This window comes from Miniopterus natalensis, chromosome 8 (genome assembly GCF_054644295.1).
Source record: "Miniopterus natalensis isolate mMinNat1 chromosome 8, mMinNat1.hap1, whole genome shotgun sequence".
Taxonomy (NCBI): domain Eukaryota; kingdom Metazoa; phylum Chordata; class Mammalia; order Chiroptera; family Miniopteridae; genus Miniopterus; species Miniopterus natalensis.
Window position 1 is genome coordinate 58,273,307 of NC_142088.1, and position 24,993 is coordinate 58,298,299.

At 35.9% G+C, this 24,993-nt stretch overlaps 1 protein-coding gene across 1 annotated transcript in view; it reads right to left on the bottom strand.

Annotated features, from left to right (window-relative positions):
* Positions 1-493: 493 nt before the first annotated feature.
* The window catches only part of ACVR2A (activin A receptor type 2A), an 83,554-nt gene continuing 59,054 nt past the window's right edge, over positions 494-24,993 (bottom strand). The window contains exons 5-11 of the mRNA XM_087819865.1: positions 16,090-16,233; positions 14,123-14,266; positions 12,995-13,140; positions 11,223-11,337; positions 8,480-8,618; positions 5,283-5,413; positions 494-4,385 (exon numbers count right to left, since the gene is read on the bottom strand). Coding sequence (XP_087675991.1) covers positions 4,191-4,385; positions 5,283-5,413; positions 8,480-8,618; positions 11,223-11,337; positions 12,995-13,140; positions 14,123-14,266; positions 16,090-16,233 — 1,014 coding nt within the window. The 3' untranslated portion in view covers positions 494-4,190. The remainder of the gene's footprint in view (positions 4,386-5,282; positions 5,414-8,479; positions 8,619-11,222; positions 11,338-12,994; positions 13,141-14,122; positions 14,267-16,089; positions 16,234-24,993) is intronic.

Genomic DNA, 24,993 nt, shown 5'->3' on the forward strand with positions numbered 1-24,993 from the left:
CTTCTATCTTTGATGACATTTCCTAAGCCACGTCTTTCTATTTCCATGTGAAAAGTCGGGACAGGTAATGCTGCTGGCCTCTGGCTTCCTTCCTAAAACAACTTCAGTGCTCAGCGGGAACACCGTCTGCTTAGACAGCGACGGAGGGCAATGCCACAGCTGAGGAGCCTCCCTTTCACCGTTATCCCCATTCTTTCTTTAAATACATTGATTTCAGACAAAGGGAGAGAGGGGAGACTTGAAACATCAGTGATGAGAGTCATTGATGGGCTGCCTCCTGCACGCCCCCTACTGGGGATTGAGCCCTAAACCTAGGCTTGTGCCCTGACCGGGAATCGAACCTCGATCTCCTGGGTCCTAGATCGATGCTCAACCGCTGCATTATCCCCATTCTTGCAAATCTCCAGGTGGAAGCCTCACTGTAAGTTACAAAGCTACTATTCCCCTCTTTAAGAAGAACATAGCTAAAGAAAAACTGCATATGCAAATCATACTATATTCACTTTTTTATTTAACTTGGGGATGTAATGGGGATAGCATACACTTTATTTGTACAATATTTAACAATCACTTATCCAAGGTGGGGTTTTATGGGGCTTTTTTTTCTTTTTTAGCTTTTTGTTAAATACTTGCAGAAAAAACAGCAAGTACAATTTGACAGTAGTACAACAACCTGTGCCCAAAACACTGACAAGAAATACAGAGTAAAGCTAAAATAATTGCTTTCCAATATTTTGAGAGGTAACAAATAGGATATGGGTTGAGACTGCATAAAAAATGTACTGCTGGTTGAATATCTGAGGTAAATGATGTTCAGTCAAGATGCTATTTGTATCATTTTGCCCATAAATCGGTAAATTTATGCACATTATACCAAATGTTCCTAAAAAGTAATTTTTTAGAAAGGTAAAAAAGAGAAACTCGAAAATATCTGTGGTGAAGCAGTTTTTTTAAAACAGTAATTTTATTCCACCAAACTCTCATCTGGCCAGGGCTTTTCCCCTAGCACCTTGCATTTTACTTAAATGCAGCTGTTATGTGGGGGTGAGGAAAGGAGGGAGAAGAGATTTTTTTTTTAACTTGATATATGATTCTATTTTAAATTCCAAACTTGTTGGGGTTGTTTCCTGATTGTATTTTTCAAAAACATCACCATGAAAGATAGTTCATGGGACCAACAATTGTGAGGCACAGTCTCTGTTCTAGAATTCACAAGGTACCTGTAATAGACATTCAAACAAGAATCACACATCACATGCTGAGAACTTCCTAGCATCTAAAGTACATACAAGAGCTGTGCAGGGCATAGACTTCGAATAAAGCCAAACACTGGTTAATCCATCATCAGTCCTATGGCAGTTGATCATAAAGCGTTCCCTAGATGGAGATCTGGGCAAGGGAAAGGGTCAGAGCAGCGGTCCGATGGGTATCAGAAAGGCAAAATACAAGACAAATCATAAGGAGCACCATACACATGAGGAAAAAATGATTGGGGTCCGTTTACCCCAAAACAAAGTCATGTTTCTCATTCTTTGATCTTTCTTTTTTTCGTATCCCTAGCTCAAACTTTTTGTTGACTTGCCCACTCTGCACCGACTGTAAACCAAACATGAAAATGCCCTGCAAAAGAAAGTTCTAACGAGACTGGGTATCAGGACAGGTAGTCACTGGAACATTCTTACGTAACTGCTTATAAAAAGTGTTTTTCCATTAATACAGTTTTCAAAAGGATACAAGTTTTAAAATCAGTTAAGTACAATACCCAGATTTCTAAAAAATTTTTCTAACATGAAGAGAAAAATTTATTTTGTGAATAACTGGTCTTAGAAAATTTATCTCTAGTGCTCACATAAGCCAAATACTCCTAATATTCCTCATTTTGGATTTTCTTAACTTTGAAAATTAGGATTAAATGTTTAGAACAGGTATAAAAAATTAGTCTTCAGGAGATTAATAATTTTCATGTGTGAACATGATGATTTTCCTTTCTTGATTAGTTTCAAAGTGGAAACAAAACCAAATCAAGAAATTGAGAGGCAAAGTACTTTTTGATATAAAGAGGTGAATTCAACATTGAAATGGGAGTTCTTAAAAATAACATGACAACTTGGGCACATGATGTGACCAAGGGAGCATTCTGTGTGGTGTGTGGCACTCAGGCAACAAAGCTGTTCCTCTTCTTCCCCTCCCTGCTTGGAGTCTGTTGACCTATGTATTATTTTTAAATAATATAACTTACTATTCCCAGAGATTAAGTGCATATTGTATGTAAAATGTAGTGTACCGTGTGGTTAAATAGCCACTTGAAAATAACACATTCATAGTGAGCTCCTGATAGTGACATGTAAAAACTTCTTTAAAAAATTAATGTATGGCCCAGCCAGGCGTGGCTCAGTGGTTGAGCATCGATCTAGGATCCAGGCGATCAGGGTTCAATTCCTGGTCAGTCAGGGCACGTGCCCAGGTTGCCGGCTGAAGACCTCGATCAATGACTCTCTCATCATTGATGTTTCTATCTCTCTCTCTCCCTCTCCTTCCCTCTCTCTGAAATCAATAAAAATATATTTAAAAAAAAATTAATGTATGGATTTTAAATGACCTGACAAAAAGTACGTCGCATAATACTGGCTATCTGTTGGTCAGTAATCTAGAAATTCAGGAAATTAATGTTTTACTTTGGCCTGTATAAATTTGAGAAAGAATCCAATTATATCCTAATGGTACATTGATTTGAAAAGCATTTTGGCGCCTACCATCAATTCCATTTTCTTATCAAGGATAAGGCATGAACTATCTTAAATTACTATGACTTAGTTGTGAAAGCAATTTGCAGGAGACTAGGCTATGTTACCTATTATCAACCTTGGTTACCTCTAAATGTCATTGCATATTTTAAGTTATAAGTTTAACTTGTTATCCCTGATTTGTTTTAAAGCAGTAACATCTGAAATCTGTGCTTAAAATTTACAGTCTCTATCCTAGGATAATTCTTTACATATCACAGACATCAAATATTACTCTAACAAGATGGCACCAAGCAGAAATATGGTGATAAAGTTACAAGTCTCAAAGCAGAGAGTGAGGAATTCTGGGTAATGACACTTCCTGAGGTGATCCTAAAACAGTAATAAAGAATGTCCCACACACTGTTTGGTGTAAAGAAATACACTAAAATTTTACATATATAAATAGGAAAAAAATAAAAATGAAGAGCTTTCCAGTGTCACAGCTCACTTAAGAAATCTTAAATCATGCTTTAAATTTTCAAATATTCCCCAAACACAGCACACCTAAAAAAAATACGTAAGTATGCAATATTTTGGGAACTAGATATAAGATGAAGTTTTAAAACATGGGAAGAAGGGGGAAATGACACCATTTTTCATTTCAAAAGGACAGCACTTTTTTTCCTTAAATTACAAGCTAGCACAAGAAAAGCTAAAACACTGCTTTACGAATGGCCACGTACGGTTGGCACGAAGCATAGCTTACCTTTTCTCTTAAATAACACAGTGAATTTGTAATACCTTGTTACAAAACACGGATCAATTTATTATTCAAATTTTGTTAGTGTTCTCAATTATATACTTTAGCAACCGTGGAACTGAGGTATACCTTGTTGAGGGAGGTTAAGTAATGCTTGGAAGCCTCTTTACTGTGCCCCACTTTGATGACCGTTTATGTACACAGAACAGCAGCACACTAAACATTCACAAGCTGTGTCATATTGGCATTACAATAGTCATTTATAGAAACACAACAGCAAATGCAATAAAAACAAGTTACCCTTTTTAAAATCTGAAATGAAAAGTTTCTGATTTAAAAAAAAATAGCAGTAGTTCATTTAAGGAATTAGTGTCTTCTGACAGACATTAGAAATCTGAAGTCAGTTTCAAACACTTGATTAGCCAGGTCCAAAGAGCCTTGATTTGGAGAGGGCCACATTCTTCATGTACACTTTCTCAAAAAGTTTATAGAGTTTGCAGTTTCTCTTCGTCTCGTCCTTCACGTCTCTGCTACAGGCAGTGTCGTAAGTCTCCCAGAGCCACAGTTTTAAACGAGGGTCTTCTTTTCGACATGTCCGGGAGACATCCTACTCATTTCACACAAAATAAACTGTAAGCAGTTTCGTTAGCTTAGCAGCTCCAGTTCACAGTCCTGTTTCTCAGTGTGTACACATGGTGCAACCATCATAGACTTGATTCTTTGGGAGGAAAGTCAACATTTGTCACCATTGTGACCACTGTTACAATGTCCTCTGTGGTAATGATATTTGTTAGTCTCTGCATCTGAGTAATTCTTTCACCTACACATCCAGCTGATAACCTGGCTTCTGCATCATGATCCCAACATTCTTCTATTGTTTCACAGAGCATTGCCATTCCCTAGAAACATAATCAGACACCACATCAATTTTTGTTTTCTATCAGGAAATAGAATAAAACTTCCATAAATAAATTGCTATTTTTGTGGATCAAAGAAAGTGTCAAGATTAGCCCAGTTTGATTATTTGTCAATGTTCACATTTGAGTATCTATTGTATACAGGAACATTAAGAAAAGCACTAAGAGAATTCTTTTTTAGCACCGGAGACTATCATAGTAGGTAATTAATTTTTTTAATTCCAAAAATCCCTATTCATTGTTCATAAACCAAGTCATTTCAGTGCTAACCCTTAAAATGGACTCAAAACCAAGGCTGGAGGTCTACCAATGTTTATTGTTTTTTCTTAGTTAACAATATTTCTATCTTGCAATTAAATAGAAAGGTTAGAACGCTATCCTGAGGAGTCTCTTCCTGGTTTTATCCATGATCCTGGTTATATCTAGACAAAAATAACCACAACAATACTGTCCCATCCTTTGCCTACCTAGTCTCTAGTTTCAGAGCATCCTTAAGAAGTTGAAAATCTTCCAACCACAAATCAAAAGGCTAAAACAAATTCCCACGGAGAGGAAAAAACTGGGTGTTTTGCTTTTTAAAACAGCATTATATAGGAAGGTGGTAATCAGCAAGGTTACCCAACTACCCATGGGCTGGCTCGGAGCCAGGAACTCCCTTTTCCTGGGAAGCTTTCCAAACAGGAGACGTGCTCTTCTGCACAGGGCCAGAGAGGAGATGAGAGCCCTGTAAGGCTCTATGACTGCATCACCTCCCTCGTGAGTACACAAACAATCCTATTCCTAGAACAAAATATCCTGTGTGAAGATCACCTCCCCAGAAATCATCCCATAAGAGATTTTATTGGAATTTCAAGTGAAAAGCTAACTGCATTAACTTACAGCATGTTTCTGCCAATAATCTCTTAAAACAGGCCTCTTTTTTTTATGCACAACAACTTCCTGCATGTCTTCAAGAGATGGATGCTGGCCAATTTCCTCCTCAAATGGCAGCATGTACTCATCTACAGGTCCTAAAATGTAAAAAAAAAAGAAAAAAAAAAGAAAAACGAAAAAATCACTGTAATTCAAATCTTCCTGACTTCCACACTGAACAAACTTTCTAAAACACTGCCTATCACCTTTCCCCAGCTGTTACCTGCTACAATGACAGGAGAGAAGCACTCTAAACCGGACTTATACCACAGTAGGACCCACACTTGAGCTTAGGGGAAATCAGGTCTGACTTGGCATATAGCTCTGCTAAGTACTATAAGGAGCTTTCTTATCTACTGTATGAGGAGTGGCTATCTCCACTTGTATATAGGACACAGAACCACTGATATTGCAAATACTGTATCCCTTTAAGGTACCCACTCCTCTTGCAATTCAGATCAGACTGTAAACAGTGGTGCTGCCACCTCTGAAGACTGGGTTCGATCTGTTACAACCATCTTTATTCTATGAAATGCTCCACTTGAGGAATTGTGTACCTCAGAGTCACACCTCTTTGCCCTCACAAGAGCTGATAAAAATCCACTGTTTTTTTAAATGACAAACATACACTCCAAACAGGGTTGCCAACAGGTCAGAATGTGCCTTCACAGACAAGCAAGATTTATTCAATAACATAAGTGATTCCTTGTTTCTTAGGCCTACTCAAACAGGAAAATGCAGTCAGAAGTTAATAACTAATAAATGATGAGCATTTCTCCTGACAAGAAACTTTACATATATTATTTACTCCCATTTTACCTTCACAGATTGAAGATGCATTACATCTATTTTACAAATAAGAAGGAAGCTCAGAAAAGTTCCATAATTTGCACAAGGGCATACAGCTGCCAAGTGGCAGAGTTGGCATCTGAATCCATCTGAATGACTAAAGTCTGTGCTTTCAATCATTACTGTCTCCCCTTGACAGAAGCCTGTCACCAGTCAGCAACTTCAGTGTCCAGATGTGTCTGTATGTAGACATAAACCTTGTATAAGCTCTTTAAATGCACTAAATACTGATAGAATGGAAGTTATAAACAATAAATCATGAAGGCGGCATCTAATTCCACCCTCTCTAAATGTGAGCACCCACAAGAGTACCTGCAGGGACAGTACTGACGTTCTAAGGCACCTGCTACACCCCTGCTTCTACAGTGTGGTCCACAAGTCAGCAGCACTGGCCTGACCGGGAGAGCATGTAACAGATGTAGATATCAGGCCCCAACCCAGACCTGCTAGTCAGTCTCGATCAATAAGACTCCCAGGGGTTTGCACATTCAAGTTTGAGAATCACTGAACTGAATCAAAAATTAGCTATCAAGAAATTTTAAAACAGTCACTTTAGCAGTATCCACACTGTCCTCTGCCTCAGTTTCTGACTGGGAGTTAGAGATGCCCGAGTCTGCATGCAGTACCCACAGCACAGCCAGGCATTTAAGAAATGTCAGCATCCTTCCTTTTCCATAAAAACCCCGCTGGTGAACCTCCTTCCCAGTAACAGCAATTTCTCACCCCTCTAAACTCCCATAACACTTCCTTACACTTATTTCTCAAGTATTACATTTATCCAGAAATATTTCCTGAATACCTATGTACCAAGCACTGGGCTCTTACCTTACTCTAGAGTTAATAGTCCTGGAAAAAATTGATCACCTTAATGAAACTGTCCATTACTTATCGGCAGCACCCTTGTATCCTCCGTAACACCATATCTAATGGTTTGCTTTGGAGAGTTCATATTAATAAAGTTCCTATGAAATGTATTTTCCTATGATATCTGCCATTTCATCTACTTCTGCTTCCATAAGTGCCCATAATAAATGCCCTTCCTCTTCCACTTACAGCCAATATACACTGAACAGCTTACTCTTCCTCCTACAGACCTACAAGCTTAATTTATATCCAAACTGCTTCTAACGTTCTTAGGTTGTGGATCCACTCCCATGCCAAACCTCCTATCTTAGAAGAATGAATGGGCTGCCCATTCCTGAGCACATTCTAATAAGTTCCTTTAAAAGCACTGTACTCCAAGTCACATTTCACATAACAGAGGCAGTCTGTCCCACACTTAGAGACTATTACCATACTCAGCAAGTATCCTTGTAACTAAAGGCCAAGTTAGTTATACCTTTTAAAATATTCCACACAAGTTCTATGGTCTTTCACTATTAGTAGGAAGTTTGTAGGCAATTATAAATTAAAATATAAAACACAAGATCAAGTCAATTTACATTTGTTTGGGAGTTTAACAGAAAGTTTGCCTTACATTCTCACATGCAAAAGCTATAACATAACTGAAAGGAGCAGAGAGAGCTTATGAAGAGCACTGAAGCAGAGTACCTAGAACACTACTTCTAACTCTGTCACACCAAGAATATAGTATGCACGTTTATTATCAATCAATCAATGCAAATATTTACAGGACATGAACAAGGACCTCAGTAACAAGAACGAAGAGCATGAATCCTTAGAACCCAGTGCTGCGCTAGTGAACATTCACAATAATGTCTACATCAGCTCAGACTTTCAAAGCTTTACGGAGACAGAATTTAACCTGTGGTATATCCAAATGCGTGCTCAGTTAGTCAGACTCAGCCTAAGTGTCCTGGGAGCCAAAGTCCCTCAGCTCTATATGCATTTCCTCTGGCCACAGAGCTGACTTTAGAACCTGGGGGCAGGACCCACATGACCTAACCAAAGTAGCAGTCCTCTCCCTACATCGGGGTCAGAGTTTCAAATCTAGGTTTTACCATTTACTACCTTGAAGCTAAAACAGGCAAACTACTTAATTTCTACTTAAAATTTAAGCCTTAATTTCTCATCTGTAAAACTGAGATAACTACTACATCCAAAGGTGTTTTATGAAATACCCTAAAACTATGTGAAGTGCCCAGCATAACATCTGGAAACGGTGAAGGATCAATGCATCCTGCCCACCCTCTATCCCCTGCCTTCTGAATTCTCTTTAAGCTACCACCTCTTGCAGTCTATTTAAAAAATAATAAAAATGTGTACTTTAAAATATTACCTTTGAATGTAATCATCCCTTTTCATACATGTGTAGGAGGCATATATATCTTTTTAAAAAATGTTTTTTCTCTTACCATCTGCAGCAGTACAGCGAGAAGCCAGTTCCCACAGGACTAATCCCATGGCATACATATCTATCCTCAAAAATGCATCCCTTTGGAAGTTTATAGCACCCTCCAACACCTCTGGAGCCATATACCTCCGGGTACCAACCTGAAAAAGATGATGAAAGCAAACAGTACTCATTCATTAACTTTATGAACTAACATATCATAATTCTGTAAAAAGAATCAAAACCATTCGTGGTCTAATACCAGATAAGATAACTAAGGTATGACCATCAGACCACAAGGTCAAGCAGAATTTTATTCCACTTCAAGTAATACGACAGCCAAGGCACTCACTGGGAAGAGCAGAAGCACCCACCAGTAGGCACTGATTAAACAAGCAGAGCATAAGCAGCTCTTAAAACATGAGGGGAATCTATAAGGGCTAATATAGAAAGATTCCCCCAAATACTGTAGGATGAAAACATCAAGGAACCAAGCAGTGTACACACTAAGAGCCTTTCTGGGTACACTTAGTAAATGCACCAGCATTCTGCTAGTTCAGGCTTAGAATTTCCCCTCTTCTTGATGTAATCATGAGAAATGAACAGTGACTGTGGGGAAACAGATGAAGCAGAGAAAAAGCTGCAGAGCTTAAAGCTGCTCCTTCGCATACTGTTTGAAATGTATTTTTTTTTTAAGTACTTTAAGGGTTTCACTTTTTCTGTATTAAAAAAAAAACCAACTAATAAATAATACAAACTGTAAAGAAAAGTAGCCAAAAAAAGGATGAGTAAACGTTTTAAAGTCTATTTGTACAAAATCTATGTACTTATGGATGAATTCTGTCTTTGTCCCTAACAATTTGGTATTTCTTAGTAATGTAACAATCCAATAGTCACTAAGCTAGTACAGCTAGCTCTGGCTGGTGTCTGACAACGTTCACGGATGGGTGCTTAAAAAACTGGGAGAGGTAGCTGGGTAGATCACAATCCACTTGAGTAGCAGATCTAGGGAGCGGCCCAGATACCAGCATTTCGAAAAAGCTCCATCTGTGATTTCTGGACTAGAATTGCACAATTATCTGTGAATATATAGATAATAGGGACAGATTACTAGGACCCTAAAATTCAAGTTCTTAATTTATCTAATGAGAACACTTTAAAGAAAAAGAAAGCTTAATATTTTTTTGCTACTTTAAATAACTATTTCAATTGTACAATTGTGCAATATATAAAATATGTAATAATATGCATTTTTATATTTTCTGGTCCATGAAATCTAAAGTCGAGGAACAACTAATATAAGCAATTAGTTATTTTAACCTCATCATGTAACCCAATTGTGAGAATGTTAAAAGATATGAATGAGTCCCACATTTTTCCTCAAAAAAACAGGGGCAGGAGGAGGGGTTACAAAGTACCAAAGGATTCATTCACCAAATTTATTGTTATGATAATCAATCATACAATAAGCTCAGAAGTTTGTCCCCAGGCTATCTGCACAATCTCTCTCTCTCAGTAAGTAATATTCTCCACAAAACTGCCTTTGTTCCCAATACATTTTGTGTCAGCCTTTCTAGAAATAAGACTGCTGACCATGGCTCTAAACTAAATTCTTAAATCATTTGTCAATATTGCCAAAATCTGTTGTCATGATTCTTTGATAGGTCTGTTCTTGGAAGTTAGTAGGATATGCTGGGGAAAAAAGAAAGCTGAGAATTAGATGACCAAATAATTTGCATGATTTGAAAGATGAAGAAATGGTCATACCACAGCCTAAATCATTTGGCTTTGTAAAAATAATTGTCACCTTTCAGGTCAAACTGGTTTTCCTGATTAAAAGTCATCCTGTAGGAGTGACACCACCTTTTCTAGCTTCACAGGTTCTGAGAATAAAGTGCGTGGATAATGTTCCTTTCCACTTTGGACTTAAAGGTTCCCATTACTGAGATCTCTGTGCAGACCTTGAATAGAGTTAGGTCCTTGCTGAAGGCTTTACAAGTGTCCTGAACTCTGGAGAGAATTCAGAGAAATGCTATAAAGCTTATTAAAGAGTTAATGAAGCATTAAGACCAAGAAGTAAGAAATTATAACTGTCTAGAAAAATGGGCAGATCTTAATACACTGTAGCATGAATAGTGAGGGACCGATTATTGTTCCATTCCTCTTAAGACAGTGAAAGGATTAACAAGTTAAAACTGAGTTAATACTAAGAACTCCCTAAGAATGAGTCTATTAAAATGTGTTGGATTCTTCTTTGATTAGTTTTTAAACAGAATCTGTGACATCTGTCTAGACCTACTCATGAACTGCTTCATCTAAACCACTTGAGGTCCTAACAGTCCTTCACCATTGTATGAAAATGTCTTCCTCAGCAAATTTAACATGTTACTCTTTTTTAAAATATATATATATATACATACATTGATTTCAGAGAGAGGAAAGGAGAGGGAGAGAGAGAGATAGAAACATCAATGATGAGAGTCATTGATCAGCTGCCTCCTGCACACCCCCGACTGGGGATCGAGCCCGCAACCCGGGCATGTGCCCTGACCGGGAATCGAACCCCAGTCGCCTGGATCCTAAGTCGACACTCAACCGCTAAGCCACGCCTGGCTGGGCTAACATGTTACTCTTAAGAGAGCCTTTATATTAGATGCTGACTTAATAACCACCACAATAATTTTAGAACAATGCAATCCAGATATGCTATACTAAGAAAATATGAGACAAGATTTTTTATTACAGTTCATAGTGATCATGCTTACCTGTCCATGAGTATCACCTGCAGACTTGCCAGCCTCAAACTTTAACGCCAACCCAAAGTCAGCAATACAAGCTGTCAGATTGTTTTTCAACAGCACATTTTTACTTTTGATGTCCCTTGCAAATAGAAAGATAGACAAAGTATTCAAATTAAGTTTAAACAAAGTACATCTTTTACATTTTTCACTGAAAGTGGAAAAGAGGGAGACTCTGTACGCTATAAAAGAATAGTTACTGCAAAGTATGAAATGCAGAAAAAGGGAGAGGGAGGAAAAGCTTAAGCAAAGTCTCCATATAGCTGAAGCAGGAGACAAAGTACAGTGACCAACTCCTACTTATAACATGGACAATAAGAAGGAACTCTTCCTATAACACAGTTTTCTAAAGAAGTACTATTCTGAAAATACTGTCCCACCTACATGTTACCTATGCCATACCTACCTACCAATCATAAAACTGCTGTTTTCTAAGATAATAAAAATACACCAGAGTTTACTGTTAGAAACTCCCACTGAAACAGAACTTTAAAAAACAAAAATTTAACAATTTTCAAAAAACAGCTGAATTAAAGCCCTCTGCCTATTGGTACAGGCCTACATTTTAGAATGGTCCCTTATTTTAGTGGTTCTTACATTCATCAACCTGGTTGCAGAAAAGCATCTCCACGAATGTATAACAGATAGAAATTTTCCACCATGAGCATACACTGCTCCAGTCAGATCCTGGTGATCTGAGAAGAGTAACTGTTTTAAGACAATCAGATGTCCTCTACACACTAGCCTCAACTGGCTCATCCTAGGATTACTATACCTGAGCTAAATACAGCTGTGCCATGAGCAATGGTTAAATTGATGTGTGCAAAGACCAAGAGCGGGATAAGGGAGACACAGGGAGACAACCACAAATGCTCCAAACCAAACCGTTTTAGACTCAAAAAATTTTTAGGGATGCTACTACTAATAACTTTTGGCGATTCAGTTCCCTGTAAGAGGGGTGAGGTGAGTACAAATCCAAAAAGAGGCTGTTAGACTGACTATTAGGAAGGTGGAGAAGAAAGAGGAGCTATTTCTGAGGTGGAAGTTTGCAAACTCAGAATCTATATTAGAGTTGGGTTTAAAGTAATGCCTCCCAACAACCTAAAACAGCTGTGGTGGCACTCAACTAAATATTTGTTAAAAGAATCAGTTCCTACCTACTTTTAAAGTAACCATGTTTAAATTGAATACTACAAGATGACAAATTGGTCTCATGATCAAGGAAGTTAAATATACAATGACAAACTGAATCCCTTAAAAAGGCAACTGAGTAAACCCAACTGTTCAAATGATGCCTCCTTCCACCTCATCTCAAGTAATGATCATATGGTCATTCAAAACACAAGCAAAAAAGACACTCCTTAGTTATAGAGTTATCCCCTTTTACCTATTTATAATCATCTTTAAAGTCACTCATGTTTTGAGGTTAAACAAATGTACCCTTTGATTTAGAGAAAATACACTTTTATTCTTAACCAGGATTTCAAAAATGAGACTAATTAAAACAAATCAATAATTAAACTAATGATGACTAACAATTAAGCTAATGATGTTAATAAATACATTATCCAAATCCTGGCCAATCTCAAAATTATTTTGAAAAACAAATGAAAATCATTCTGCCTCCTATAGCATGACTAAGTAACTAGGGGAAAAATAAATTTTGCTCAGGGGACTAAAAGTTTAAGTAATACACAAATACTGAATTATTTGGGAAAATAATATAAATTTAGCTCTACCTGTGAGATATGGCGGGTTTGTGGCCATCTTTTAGGCCAGGTATATCCTCATGTAAATATGCCAATCCTCTAGCCATGGTTTCTGCAATATGACACAACTCATTCCAAGAGACCACATTAGCCTTAAGAAAGTCTGACAGTGAACCCTAAAGAAAGGGGAAAAAAACACAACTTATGCTCTTGACAAAAGCCGAATGTATATGGAGACTTTCCTTTTTATTTTTAAGAGGTTATGAAAGGCAACATACTTTTCCTTTTGGTGAATAATATCCAAAAAACAACCTTTCTGGAATGGTTCAAGTTTCACAATAATAAACATTTGACTAGAAAGAAACACCACTAATCTTTAAAGGTTTGCTACAGCACAGTCAATTAAAAAAAAAAAAAAAAAAAGACTAGCTGAAAATCTAAAGTTTCAGAAAATATTTAATGACTAGAGACATTATATCAGAGGACTAGGAGAGCGCAAAATTAAGACATATGAACAGCAACTAACATAAAGAATCCTCTAGGGATTACTGCCATCCTTTTGGCCAAGAATTAAGAAGTAAAAGAGTCACTTATATCTGACAATAATGAACCTGACTGCCAAGGAGAACACAATTTCCCACTTCATTAATGTATATTTTCATGCTAACTCTGGAAGTAGAAAAAAATGAGGAAAAATAGCAAGTGTGCTTTGGTAATAATTACCCTACAAATGAGTGACAGATCAAAGATCAGGTAAACTTTCTGATTCTAGCTTTATCACTAAGCTATACTGATTAAAGAGTTTTAAGAAACAAAATTCAAGTTGGAGGGGAAAAAAAGGTTCATGTAATCAAAATGGATGGTAAATTTACTAAGCATTGGTTATACTAAAATAATTATTTGTAAGAGAGGTAATACCAGCACAAGAAATCAAGGACACAAGACGGGTGTTACATAAATAGAGGGTTAGGTGAAAAAGTTGCCATCTTTGCTCTTTTATTAAAATAAATTATTTTTTAAAATAGGTATTTATTTATAAATATAAACCTAGTAGAATAACATACTGTTCCCAGAAAAAAAGTCTGAGGAATTTGTAACCAACATTAGGTAGGTAAACCAACCCTAACTTCACTGAGTTAAAACAGAAAGCAGTTTCACCTTTTCATGAAATGCTGTGATTAGCCAAAGATCCACATCAACACTGGTGCCTCGTTTTTCTGCACCAATGAACTGTAATATGTTCTCATGCTTCATTCCAGGCAAACTGTAGACTTCATATTCATTTTGCCAGGACTGTTTGTCCTACAGTCAAAAATGAAGAATAACAATAAGAGTGCAATAAACCACAACTAAAAAATTACTCAAGTTCTAAGGAAGAAAAAAAAAAGCTAAGTATTAAAAGGTTCTTTAGTTTTGCTTTCTAATAAAAGAAAACTGACAATAGGTAACAGCTCCATACCAAATGTTTGCCCTGCCCAATTCCCTCAAAACATACTTTTCTGTGTTTCCAGTTTGTAAACATAGGAGTTGCTCAGAGATGTTGCACTTGGTACCTAACAATGGACACATGCTGCTTACGAGTTAGCTCTACAGTGTAATTTCATCATGGTGTGAAGTTACTTGTGTTACTATTCAGAATAATATCCCTGAGAGATGAAATTCAAGGAGAAAGACTTCATCTAATTAGAAAACAATTTTTTTTAAGAATAACAGCATAGTAAACATTCTTAACAAAATGCTTAGAATACCCCATAAAGTCAACGAGCACAATGGAGTATAAATATGCAATACAGTAATTTAGAATGCCAAATACTCATTTGTGCCTGCAATTGATCCATGACCACTACAGATCAACTTATAAAAGATTTAGTTTCTTTCCACAATGAAGGATAATAAAAGCGGAAGGCATGGCTGCATAATGGTTAGGGACCCTCTGGATCCAAACTACCTAAGAACCTTTGACAAGTTACATAATCATTCAGTTTCCTCATTAACAAAATGGGGACTGCAGTGCTTGTCTCGCAGAGCTATTGTATTATGTGTATACTGTGTGCTGTATTATATGTATGAGTAATATATGGACACATATTGGTGAGTACTCCATGCATGCAAAGCACCTCTCCCTGACACAATAGAAGCACTGAATAAAATGTTAGCTATTATTGTTATTAATCTTACATTAATATCACCAAAATATTTGTGAATCTTGGCACAAAATAAAAGACTCCTATGAGAACTAAACTATACAGTATCTGCACTTCTATCAAAATAAAAAAAAAAGTAATAATGAGCTTTTCCACAGACTCTAAGAAACAGGCTTTAGAAGAGTCAAGAAGGCTAAAATCTAGGTTATTAAGTCAAAGAAACTGATTATATAACTTTGGGATAAAGAAGATCCACAGTCTAGGAGCAGTGATGAAGCCAGCATCACCCGACCCAGCCAGGACTGCAGTGCCAAGCATGGCATTAGCCACAGGGTGTACAGCAAGGGAGAGAGGAATCATCATAGATGTACACCACCAACGGAACAAAATGCAACATAAGACAGCTGCATTAGGCCAGGATTTTATGAGGTAAGCCCTTTAAAAAAAAAATTCAGCAGTAAACCAATTATTTGCAGTCTTGATTCACTGCCTCTAAAAATCCAACAAGCAAAATCTGAAATGATTACACTAACACTCAAATAGAACAAAAATGAATCGGTTTGGTAACATATTTCCAAAGGGCAATTTTGAAACAAAGCACATTGTTCTTTTATTCTGTTTGCTTTTTTCTGATTATGCCAATGGAATATTAAAAATTAACCACTCAGACACGAATTAAATTTTTATTGGAACTCTCATCTTTACTTTGCATTTCTTTAGAATTTTTACTGACAAAGATCTCCTATATGTTCATATATTGTAAGTCCACCACTCCAAGAAAACATAATGACTAGTGTACCATTAATTCCATTTCTCGGATGAGAAGGAAGACATAACAGGCCAACCACTTTCCCTAGCATCACAAGAACCACCTTGAAATTTACGGCTTGTGTTTCAGACTGCTTCTGAGTTACACAGACCAAGCCAGTTGCAATCTTTTAAAAAATATATATGCAGGTTAGAAAACTGTAATAAACATACCTGTATTGGAAATATTTTCACAGCTACATATTCATTAAGCAATTGGGCTTTCCAGACACAACCAAATCTTCCCCTTGCTTTCACTTCTAATAACTGCAGTGGCTTCAAACCTAGTAATGGAGAAGGTGGGGGTGGTCCTGGGTCCTACAGATAAACAATAATAATAATATTAAAAAGCAGCACTTGATACCTATCATTCTAAATGCGAGAGAAAAGGTGAGTATACTGAGGAATCAATGGACAGAAATGGTAAACATATACAAATGACATTATCTTCAATTTTGCCCAAACTGAGTTCTCAAGCAGTACTAATTATCTATAGTGGCCACAAAGCAGGCAACTGGATTAAGAGTTTTCATAGGAACATTTGGCAGTATTGCTGTATATTTATTGCAGGAGAAAAGATCTAAAATCCCTTCGATCCAGAATCACTCATTTTCCCAACTAAGATTTTCTGTGACCTCTAGGTTACTACTAACAGTATTTCAATGGTTTCATCCAGTTGATAATTCCTTACAGAATGAGGATTCGCAAAGTGCCAGAAACAACAAATTATGGCTGTCTCAAAGAAAATCTGTCCTCAAAATCCACTACTTTCCCCAACTTCTGTTTAAATCTTTTCTTCATTAATCTCAGAAATACCCACAGCCATTCTCAAACAAACTGCAGATAGGTATATCAAATACAAAGCACATAAAAGAAATGTCAGTTAACGCTGCTATAGTCAAACTGTTCCGTTCATTCTAATGTTTCAACCTATTAACAATTCACCCCCCCTTTGCTTATAATTATTTCCCAAAATTGATCTGAGACAAAAATTATTAGTGTTCTGGGTCTGACTGGCAAAGAAAGCACAAATAATAATCCAGAGAGTAGTGGTCATCATAGTGGAAGATACGGCACAATAAACGAAAGAGAAGTCTACTGCTATAGTTAACTTTTAAAAGTGGAGCAAATATAAATGGGAGTATAGCCTTTGCGAAGGAGAAGGGGATCCTCCCTATATAAAGCAGACTGGCAACCCTTCACTGAAAGTATTGTTATCAGTTCAGTATCTGCAAGGAAAAAATGATGTAGGAAGCCTTTCGGAAAGTTTCCAGAGGAAAAAAGTAATAAAAATGGTTGAAGGGCTGCATATTGAGCATTGCAGGGAACAACTAAAATTTCTGTGGCTACTGTCACAGACATTATGACACTGGTGGCACATAAGACATGTAGAAATAGTATGTCACCCCTTTATTGATGCACCTCTCTCTGCCTTTCCTCTCCACCCTTAGAAGAAAAAAAAAAAATCTCTGCTTCTAATGCCTCAAAACTGTTAGTGCTCCCTTTAGGCATTATTCAGCCCACCAGTACTACTTTTTAAAAGTTAACATCTACATTAGAAGGACCCTCAAGAATACAAACATTGCAAGGTATTAAAAAGAAAAAATATGTAATTTCAACTACAGTAGACAATCTTTACAAAATAGTTTCACAATTCCTATTTTTTTTAAAAACAGTAAGATAAACTACAAGACTTCCTGTGGCTCATTTCAACCTCAGATATTTATTTTTTTAAATGTCTACAAAAGTTGTTTTTCTATCACATATTCAAAATATGAAAGGTGAATGGAGCTAAAGAGTGTTTTTGTGTAAGAGTGACAAATCTAGGAAGTCAGATATAGATCTCACAGAAGTGTGGCCCCTAAAGTTATGGTCCTCAGTGGGAGGGGACACAAGGATATCTAGAAAGGTTTTATTAAAACCTCCCTACCTCATTCCTTGACTGATCATTTATACTTGTAATAGGAGATTCTACTGATAGAAGTTTGTTACTTATGTGATTGTGGAGTCAGGAGGAAAAAAGTTGAATACTACTCTTCTAGAGGCAAATGAAACCACTCAGTGCTGAAAGTCCAAGAATTATTGGATAACTCCATAAAAGAAAAATCATGCTAACTAACCAAAAAAGTTCAATTTGAAAAACTTAAAATTACTATAAAATTAATGTCAATGATTTTCCCTCCTTTAGAGGTAAATTAGGAAAGTTGAGTTTTCAAAGCAGGGATGCCAAAAACTAAAGTATATAGACAAGGACTGAAGGAAAAATAATCAGGTAAAGAGTAACATGGCTCTAAATTTAACACTACAATTTTTAATAGCTTCTATATAAGCTGATTGATAATGTCTCCCTGGATAACATACACATTGCACATTACCGTTCACCTGGATATCATGTCCATAAAACAGGATTTAGATGACTTAATTCATATGTCAAATTAAGAATATGTTGGCAGTTCAAAACATGATTTAACGTAACATTAACCTTAATTTTAGGAAACATACAGTAATTGTCAATGTCTATGCTTAGAAAAAAAATCACTGAGTGTTTTCAAAATGCAGAGATAAACTTCAAAGTTCCCATAAGTTTCCAAGGCTCTGCTCAGGAAGTTTCTAAGCTACCATTATTTCAGTGAGAAATCTTAGATAACTCTCCTAACAGTACTACCTCTATATATCACAGCCTGGAAATATACCACTGTCAAAATTACTTATAAGTAAAAACCTTAAATTAAGAACACTGGCCAATTTTCAAAGGGTGATAAAAAGGTCTACAAAGGTTCATTTCCATAGAGCATCAAAACTTTTAGAAATATGTATTTTTAAATAATATCCTATAATACTTAAAAGGTTGGGTTCAAAAATGAGTAACTGTATAATAGGTTACAACTGTCTAAAATCTATAACATCAATCAAAATATCTCTTGCTTTTTCAATGAAAAAGTACTAGAATGTTCTATTTCATATTTTTCAGTTCTTTATTAAGCTTTAACTTCATCTCTAATATCTATATTCTATATTCTATATAATTATTTTTATGTTTTATATTTTAAGATTAGAAATTATTTTCAGTTTAACATCATTATCCTAATTTACCCACAAAAAACTCAATACTTGATTCTAGAAATAAAGATTTATACCTTTAAAGTATATGAACACTGGGAAGACAAATTCAGACTTAAACTTCATAATGACAGCAACATTCTAATGTTATCCATAAAACAGGGATTTGCCACTTTTGGGCAATTATAAGGACTACAGAATTCCTGAAAATTTTCCCTAAGTCTCTGGTTCTTTTGCAGTATCCATACTATTTTTGCACAGCTAAGAAGATACACATTAGAACATGGCTCTGATTACATCCCTTATTTACCCATTTGTATGTGAAAATTATGGCATCCTGAGAGCATCATGTTATGAAGCAGCAAATGACTACAGCAGGAAAAAGTGTCTCCGACCCCAACACCACTACCCAATAACATTACCATAACCAATACCTGAATAAATTGTTAAAAGTAAGAGCTGCAAAGAAGTCTGTGATCATTTTACTTATTCTGAATTCTTCAAATGAAGGCTGAACTCTAATCTAAATAAAGTCTTAAACTTCCACACAGCAAAAGATCAAGTTATACTTCCCTAGCTTATCCATTTGCTAAATCTGTCAAAGATGAAAGAAACTACCTGGAAATATAGATTTCACTTTAAAAGATAATGGATTTGACCAGAAAGTCAGACCCTGTCAAAAGTGAGCACATGTTGACATTTAAGCTAATGATGTAATATAAAAATTAACAAATACAAGGATTTTAAGGCTAAAAATCTTGCCATTAGGTGGTAAAGTTCTAATCGACTAAAATAGTTGTGTCTACATTCCACCTCAGATAAGTATAAATATTGTTAACAATCCTTTAAAACCAAAAACTATAACTATGGCAAATCAATCATGTTTTCAATACTAAAAGTAGGAAAAAAAAACTTCATAACATAAATGTATAAACTATAAAGGGTGTGCAATAAAACAACAACAAATAATCTAAGAACAAAATGTTTAGTATGCATCCACAGAAAGTTCCACAACCATAAAACAAACATCAATGCATCTTACCTCTATCATTATATGAAAGGCGTGCTTGTGAAGAAAAAACACAGGCAAAAGAAATTACGATTTATATCCAGAATGAAATGAAAAATGACACATCAGTTACAAAAGTGAAGGAAGGAGGATAGTGATTTAGCTTTTTAAAAGTTGGCAATGATCCAATGTATCATATTTCTAAAATGAGCATTGGGAACACTTTCCTTATAAACAAAGGAAAGTAATATTAAAAAAACAAACAAACTTGGACATTACCTATCAGATATGGGATATTATATAGACGACTCTCGTATGACCCCAAGTTACCAGATCCAATGGATTTCAAGCCAGCAAATAAACTAAACCAAATCTTAAATAACTATTACTTATTTTTCTAAGAAGTTATATCGTCTTAACTATAAGAGTAAAAAAAGTAATTTAATTGAGAAGATATGAGCTGGAACTGACTTCTAGACACCAGAGGGCAGTATTGCCTTTAGCAAAAATTGTTGGAGCAGCACTTAGTTTCTAAGCCCACACTTTCTGATAGTAGTTTCAGAATCTCTAGGATCTCCTACTTCCTGAACTGCTTCACTCCCCTTTCATGAAGACAGTAGACTCATAATAGCGAGACAGAAAAGTGTTTCTGGTGCCTATGTGAATGTGTGTGATAATACACTAGGGTAACAATACACTAGGGTTAAAAAAAAGAAGACTAAAGGGGAAGACTAAGAGGGTCAGAACTAAATAGAAAGAGTGACAGAGCAGGCCTACTGCTGTCTACCTCCCTAGCCACAACAGTCAGAATGCAGCAGTGGTGGCCCCATGGAACAAGTATCCATACAAATGTTTCAGTCTGAGGACACTCACAGAGAACAAGATTTTCAATGTCCCAGTCATTGCAAAATAGGTAAGGGCTCAAATTTAAAATCAAGAGAAATACTGTCACCAGTGTATAGGAAGGCTTTGAGTCCCTTCAATCACTGATTCTATTCTCCAGTTTCCAATATTTGTACAGAGAAAAAGAGCAACAACAAAAAAGATTTGACAACTCACTGATCTGTACCAGTTGCTTAACTAGTTTTTCTTCCTTCTTAATTTTTTTCCTGTGATAATTCAGGATTATTTATAATTCATCTAAAGGGCTTAGCTATTCCTACTATCAAAACATCTTATCAGTACTCCAGAGTAAAATTCATCCCTTGAAAGAAATACATGCCACATGAATAACTAGACTATAGCTTCCCAAAGTTTAAGCATCTCTCAGGTTTTGTCTTCACACAGGTGCTTTCAGGGATAAAGATGCCACTGTAATATCACTGCAAGTAGGTGCTACTCATGCACCTTAGCAAAAAGTATATCTTTATTCAATATACACATCAGAATAAACTACAGAATGATCCAAACTAAACAAAAGACACCAAGAACAGGCCTCAATGTACAAACAATGTTATAAAAGGGTCAAACAGAATCCAAAAAAATAAATTCACCAAAATACATAAATAGATGAAAAGTAACCAAACAAGACAGTCTGGGTTCACGACATGGAAAATGGAACTTGAATGTCACTAACTGTAACTGAAGATAACAGTGAAAATCAAATTAGCACACTAATATCAAGTAATTAGATTTGCTGAATAAAAAATTTTAAAAAAGACTTTCCTCAAGGGGAAAATAAATGAACTACCAAACATCAAAAAGAACTGAATAGTACTTCTCCAATGCCTCAACAAATCTTTACTGAGAGCCTAGTTTGTGCCAGGCACTGACTACCCAAGCTCTCATGGTGCTTACTGTAGTACAGGAAAGAAAGACTAATCAGAGGTTACACTAATGAATGCATAATTATGAAATAAGAGCAAGAAAAAAGAATTCAGTACCTTGAGCACCTGTAAGGAGAAACCTGAGTTAAACTGGCAAGTTAAGTAAGAGAAGATCTTCCTGAGGAGAGGATCCTTGAGAAATGGGATAAGTATTAGAGGGAGAAAGATAAGGTACAAAAACAGTACTGAGACCCATCCTAGGTTTCTGACTTGTGCAACTAAATGGTTACTGGTTCCATTTACTAAGAACCAGGTTTAAGAGAGAAGATCACTACCCTTGAATATTAAGTGCTTGAAGACATCAAGGTGGAGATACTTAGTAGCCCGTTAGATGTACAAAACTAGAATACAAAGAAATCTTTCTAGAAATATGGGTTTTGGTTCATTTACATACTATAAATAAATATACATAATATACATTTTCCCCCTACTTAAACTATTCTGATACCACTCAATAATTTCTTAGAATTATCAAGAAGAATTAAGAAACCCCTACCCAAAGTATTTGAAAACTGACAAATTCTAAATTTGTCTCCTTAGTCATCTAATTTCTTACATTCTAAGAAATTTTACAATCACTAATTATAAAAAGACTATTGCCAAGCAGATAGAAATAGAATCCATAAAGAAATAACATAGTGCGTGTATCAGGACAAATGTTTCTGAGCTAGGGAAAGCAAGACATCATACATTAACAGATTCAATAACAAGGATACTGTCAAATGCACAGCCATGATTCCAATCCAACTAGAGCTTCAAAATTCCTGTTATATATCAACTCCTGCTTCCTACAGTTTCTCTCATCTAATTCCTCCTGAAAGCAAAGCAAAGACAGACCAAGGTGGATGAAATTAGAATTCACAACACGTCTCCTAAGCAGTTGTTAGTTCCTTGGAGTGGCCAGCCCTGAGGTTAACAGTCTGACAGGGATGTAGGGATGTCTGTTCTCGTTTTGGTTGCTGCTAAATAGCATCAGGATTTTATTGGTACAAAAATATATATTTTTTTATTTATTTCAGCCATCCATTAATATATTGTGAAAGTGGTAGTTATGTTTATCTATAAATCTAAATATGCTCACTATAAAAACTATTTTTAAATGTAATCTATATACTCTGATCCTTACCCTTATCCTATTTTAGTTTTTTATAGACCCCACATAATTATTTACAGAAATAAGCCAATAAATTAAAATTACCTCAAAGAATAATAATCCTTGGATAGAAATGCCCAGGCTTTGCCAATCAGCAGACTGGCTCTAAGCCAAGTCACTTTCCCTATCTGTGCCTCTATTTTCTTATTCTATAAAATGGACTTAAAACAGGACCTATATCATGGGGTGTTGTGAAAGATTAAATGAGTTAATATGTATAAAGTGCTCTGTATAGTACTTGATAAGACTAAAAATGAAATCTTTTATTACACTAAATTAATTTCAAAGCACTGACATATGTATCTACAATGGTTTCAATAACAATGATTCATTTTGAAGTTGTTACTCTGTTAGCAATAACACCTAATACTTATTGAGCACTTAACATTAAGCACCACAGATGTGGCTCTTCCGCTAATCACTGCAGTGCTAGAATCAGATATTTCTCTTCCTTTCCTCCACTTTGGCCCCAAAATATTGAAGTAACCCCCTTCTTACTCTCTATACCCTTCATTTCCAAGCTATAAAGTCAACCAACCAACCAACCTACCAACCAACCAACCAACCAACCAACCAACCAACCAACCAACCAACCAACGTTTTGCTCACCTACATATTAACTGTGGGCTCCAAAAGGTCTAGCAAGGACTGTCCTGGTGCTACTCACCACAGCACATCCAGCATGGCGCCAGGTGCATGACGGGCACTCAAGCATTAAATGAGTGGTTAAACAAAAACAAAACAAACTTGAATACCTCCCAGTCTATCTGATACAAGCAGATTTCACTAACATTTTTTATAATCTCAAATTAATAGAAAAAGGTTTGACAGCGAGTGAAGCAGTAGCTAGGAATGAAGGAACAGGCCCAGGATGAAGTCCAGAAAATACAGAGTAGAGAGAAAAGCAAACCTACTTCTTCCTATCTACCATCTCCCTGCCAGACAAGGAGGAATATGTGCTCTGGTCTATGTGCATCAGTCCCACTTGTACACTGGCAGACTGGGTTCTCCACAGGCTAAAGGAAAACTGGACTCAAAATTTTTTAATTTCAATGAAAGTCAGTTTTAGAAATTAGGTGTTTTGATTAATTTTAATGTGCAGCTTTAACTTCCTTTAAGCTTTTGATAAAGCTTTTTTACCCTTTTGATAAAGCTTTTGAACACAGGATTTCAGCCAATCTCCAAGTGGGCCTATCTGTGCATTTGTAAGTGAAACAGCTTACATATGCCTAATGAGAGTAATTTTTTGTCAAGCTTCATGTCTATGGGTAATTTAGGACACTTTTCCCACAATTAGTCTAGAAGCATAGATAAAAGTAAGTTGTAATTTAGGTTACCAATATAAAAACAATCACACACAAAAGTGGAACACAGACGAAACATTTGTGATAGCCATGTACTATTTAAGCATATAGCAAAAGAAGAAAAAGATGTTCTAGCATAAGATAACAATAGCATTATATCACCATATTTTAAGCACGCTAAAATAATAAAGTGAAAACACTTGTGCAATGTAGGTTCCAGCTCTTATCAGAAACCTAACACAAACTCTAAGCTAATAAAACAACGAACTTTGGTATTTTAATAGCACACATTAAAATCCCACTAAATTTCACCTGAAAACATCATTTAATCAGAATGAGATCAATTAGAAGTACTGAGCTGAAAAGCTGTCCTTGGAATACGTTATGGAATAACATATTATAGTTTTAAAAAGGAAAAAAAGCATATACTCAAATGAAATTAGAAAAAGGTGTCAAAGGATACACACCAACCTGTTAGAGTTGGTCATTTCAGAAACGTAATTAAAACAAGAGAAAGAGCAAATGATTCTCTCCCCTTTTGGGAGGACATACTTCTATCTGAATAATTTGTCTTATTACAACAAGCAAGCATTTATTTTAAATAAAAGAAACTTTTAAAACGAGAAAGCAAAAGATATAGAAAAAGCAGATGTGTTCATAAACTCCAAGCATTTAATAAGCAGTCAACCTACTTTGAGATGTGCTTCTATAGATGTAATATTTATG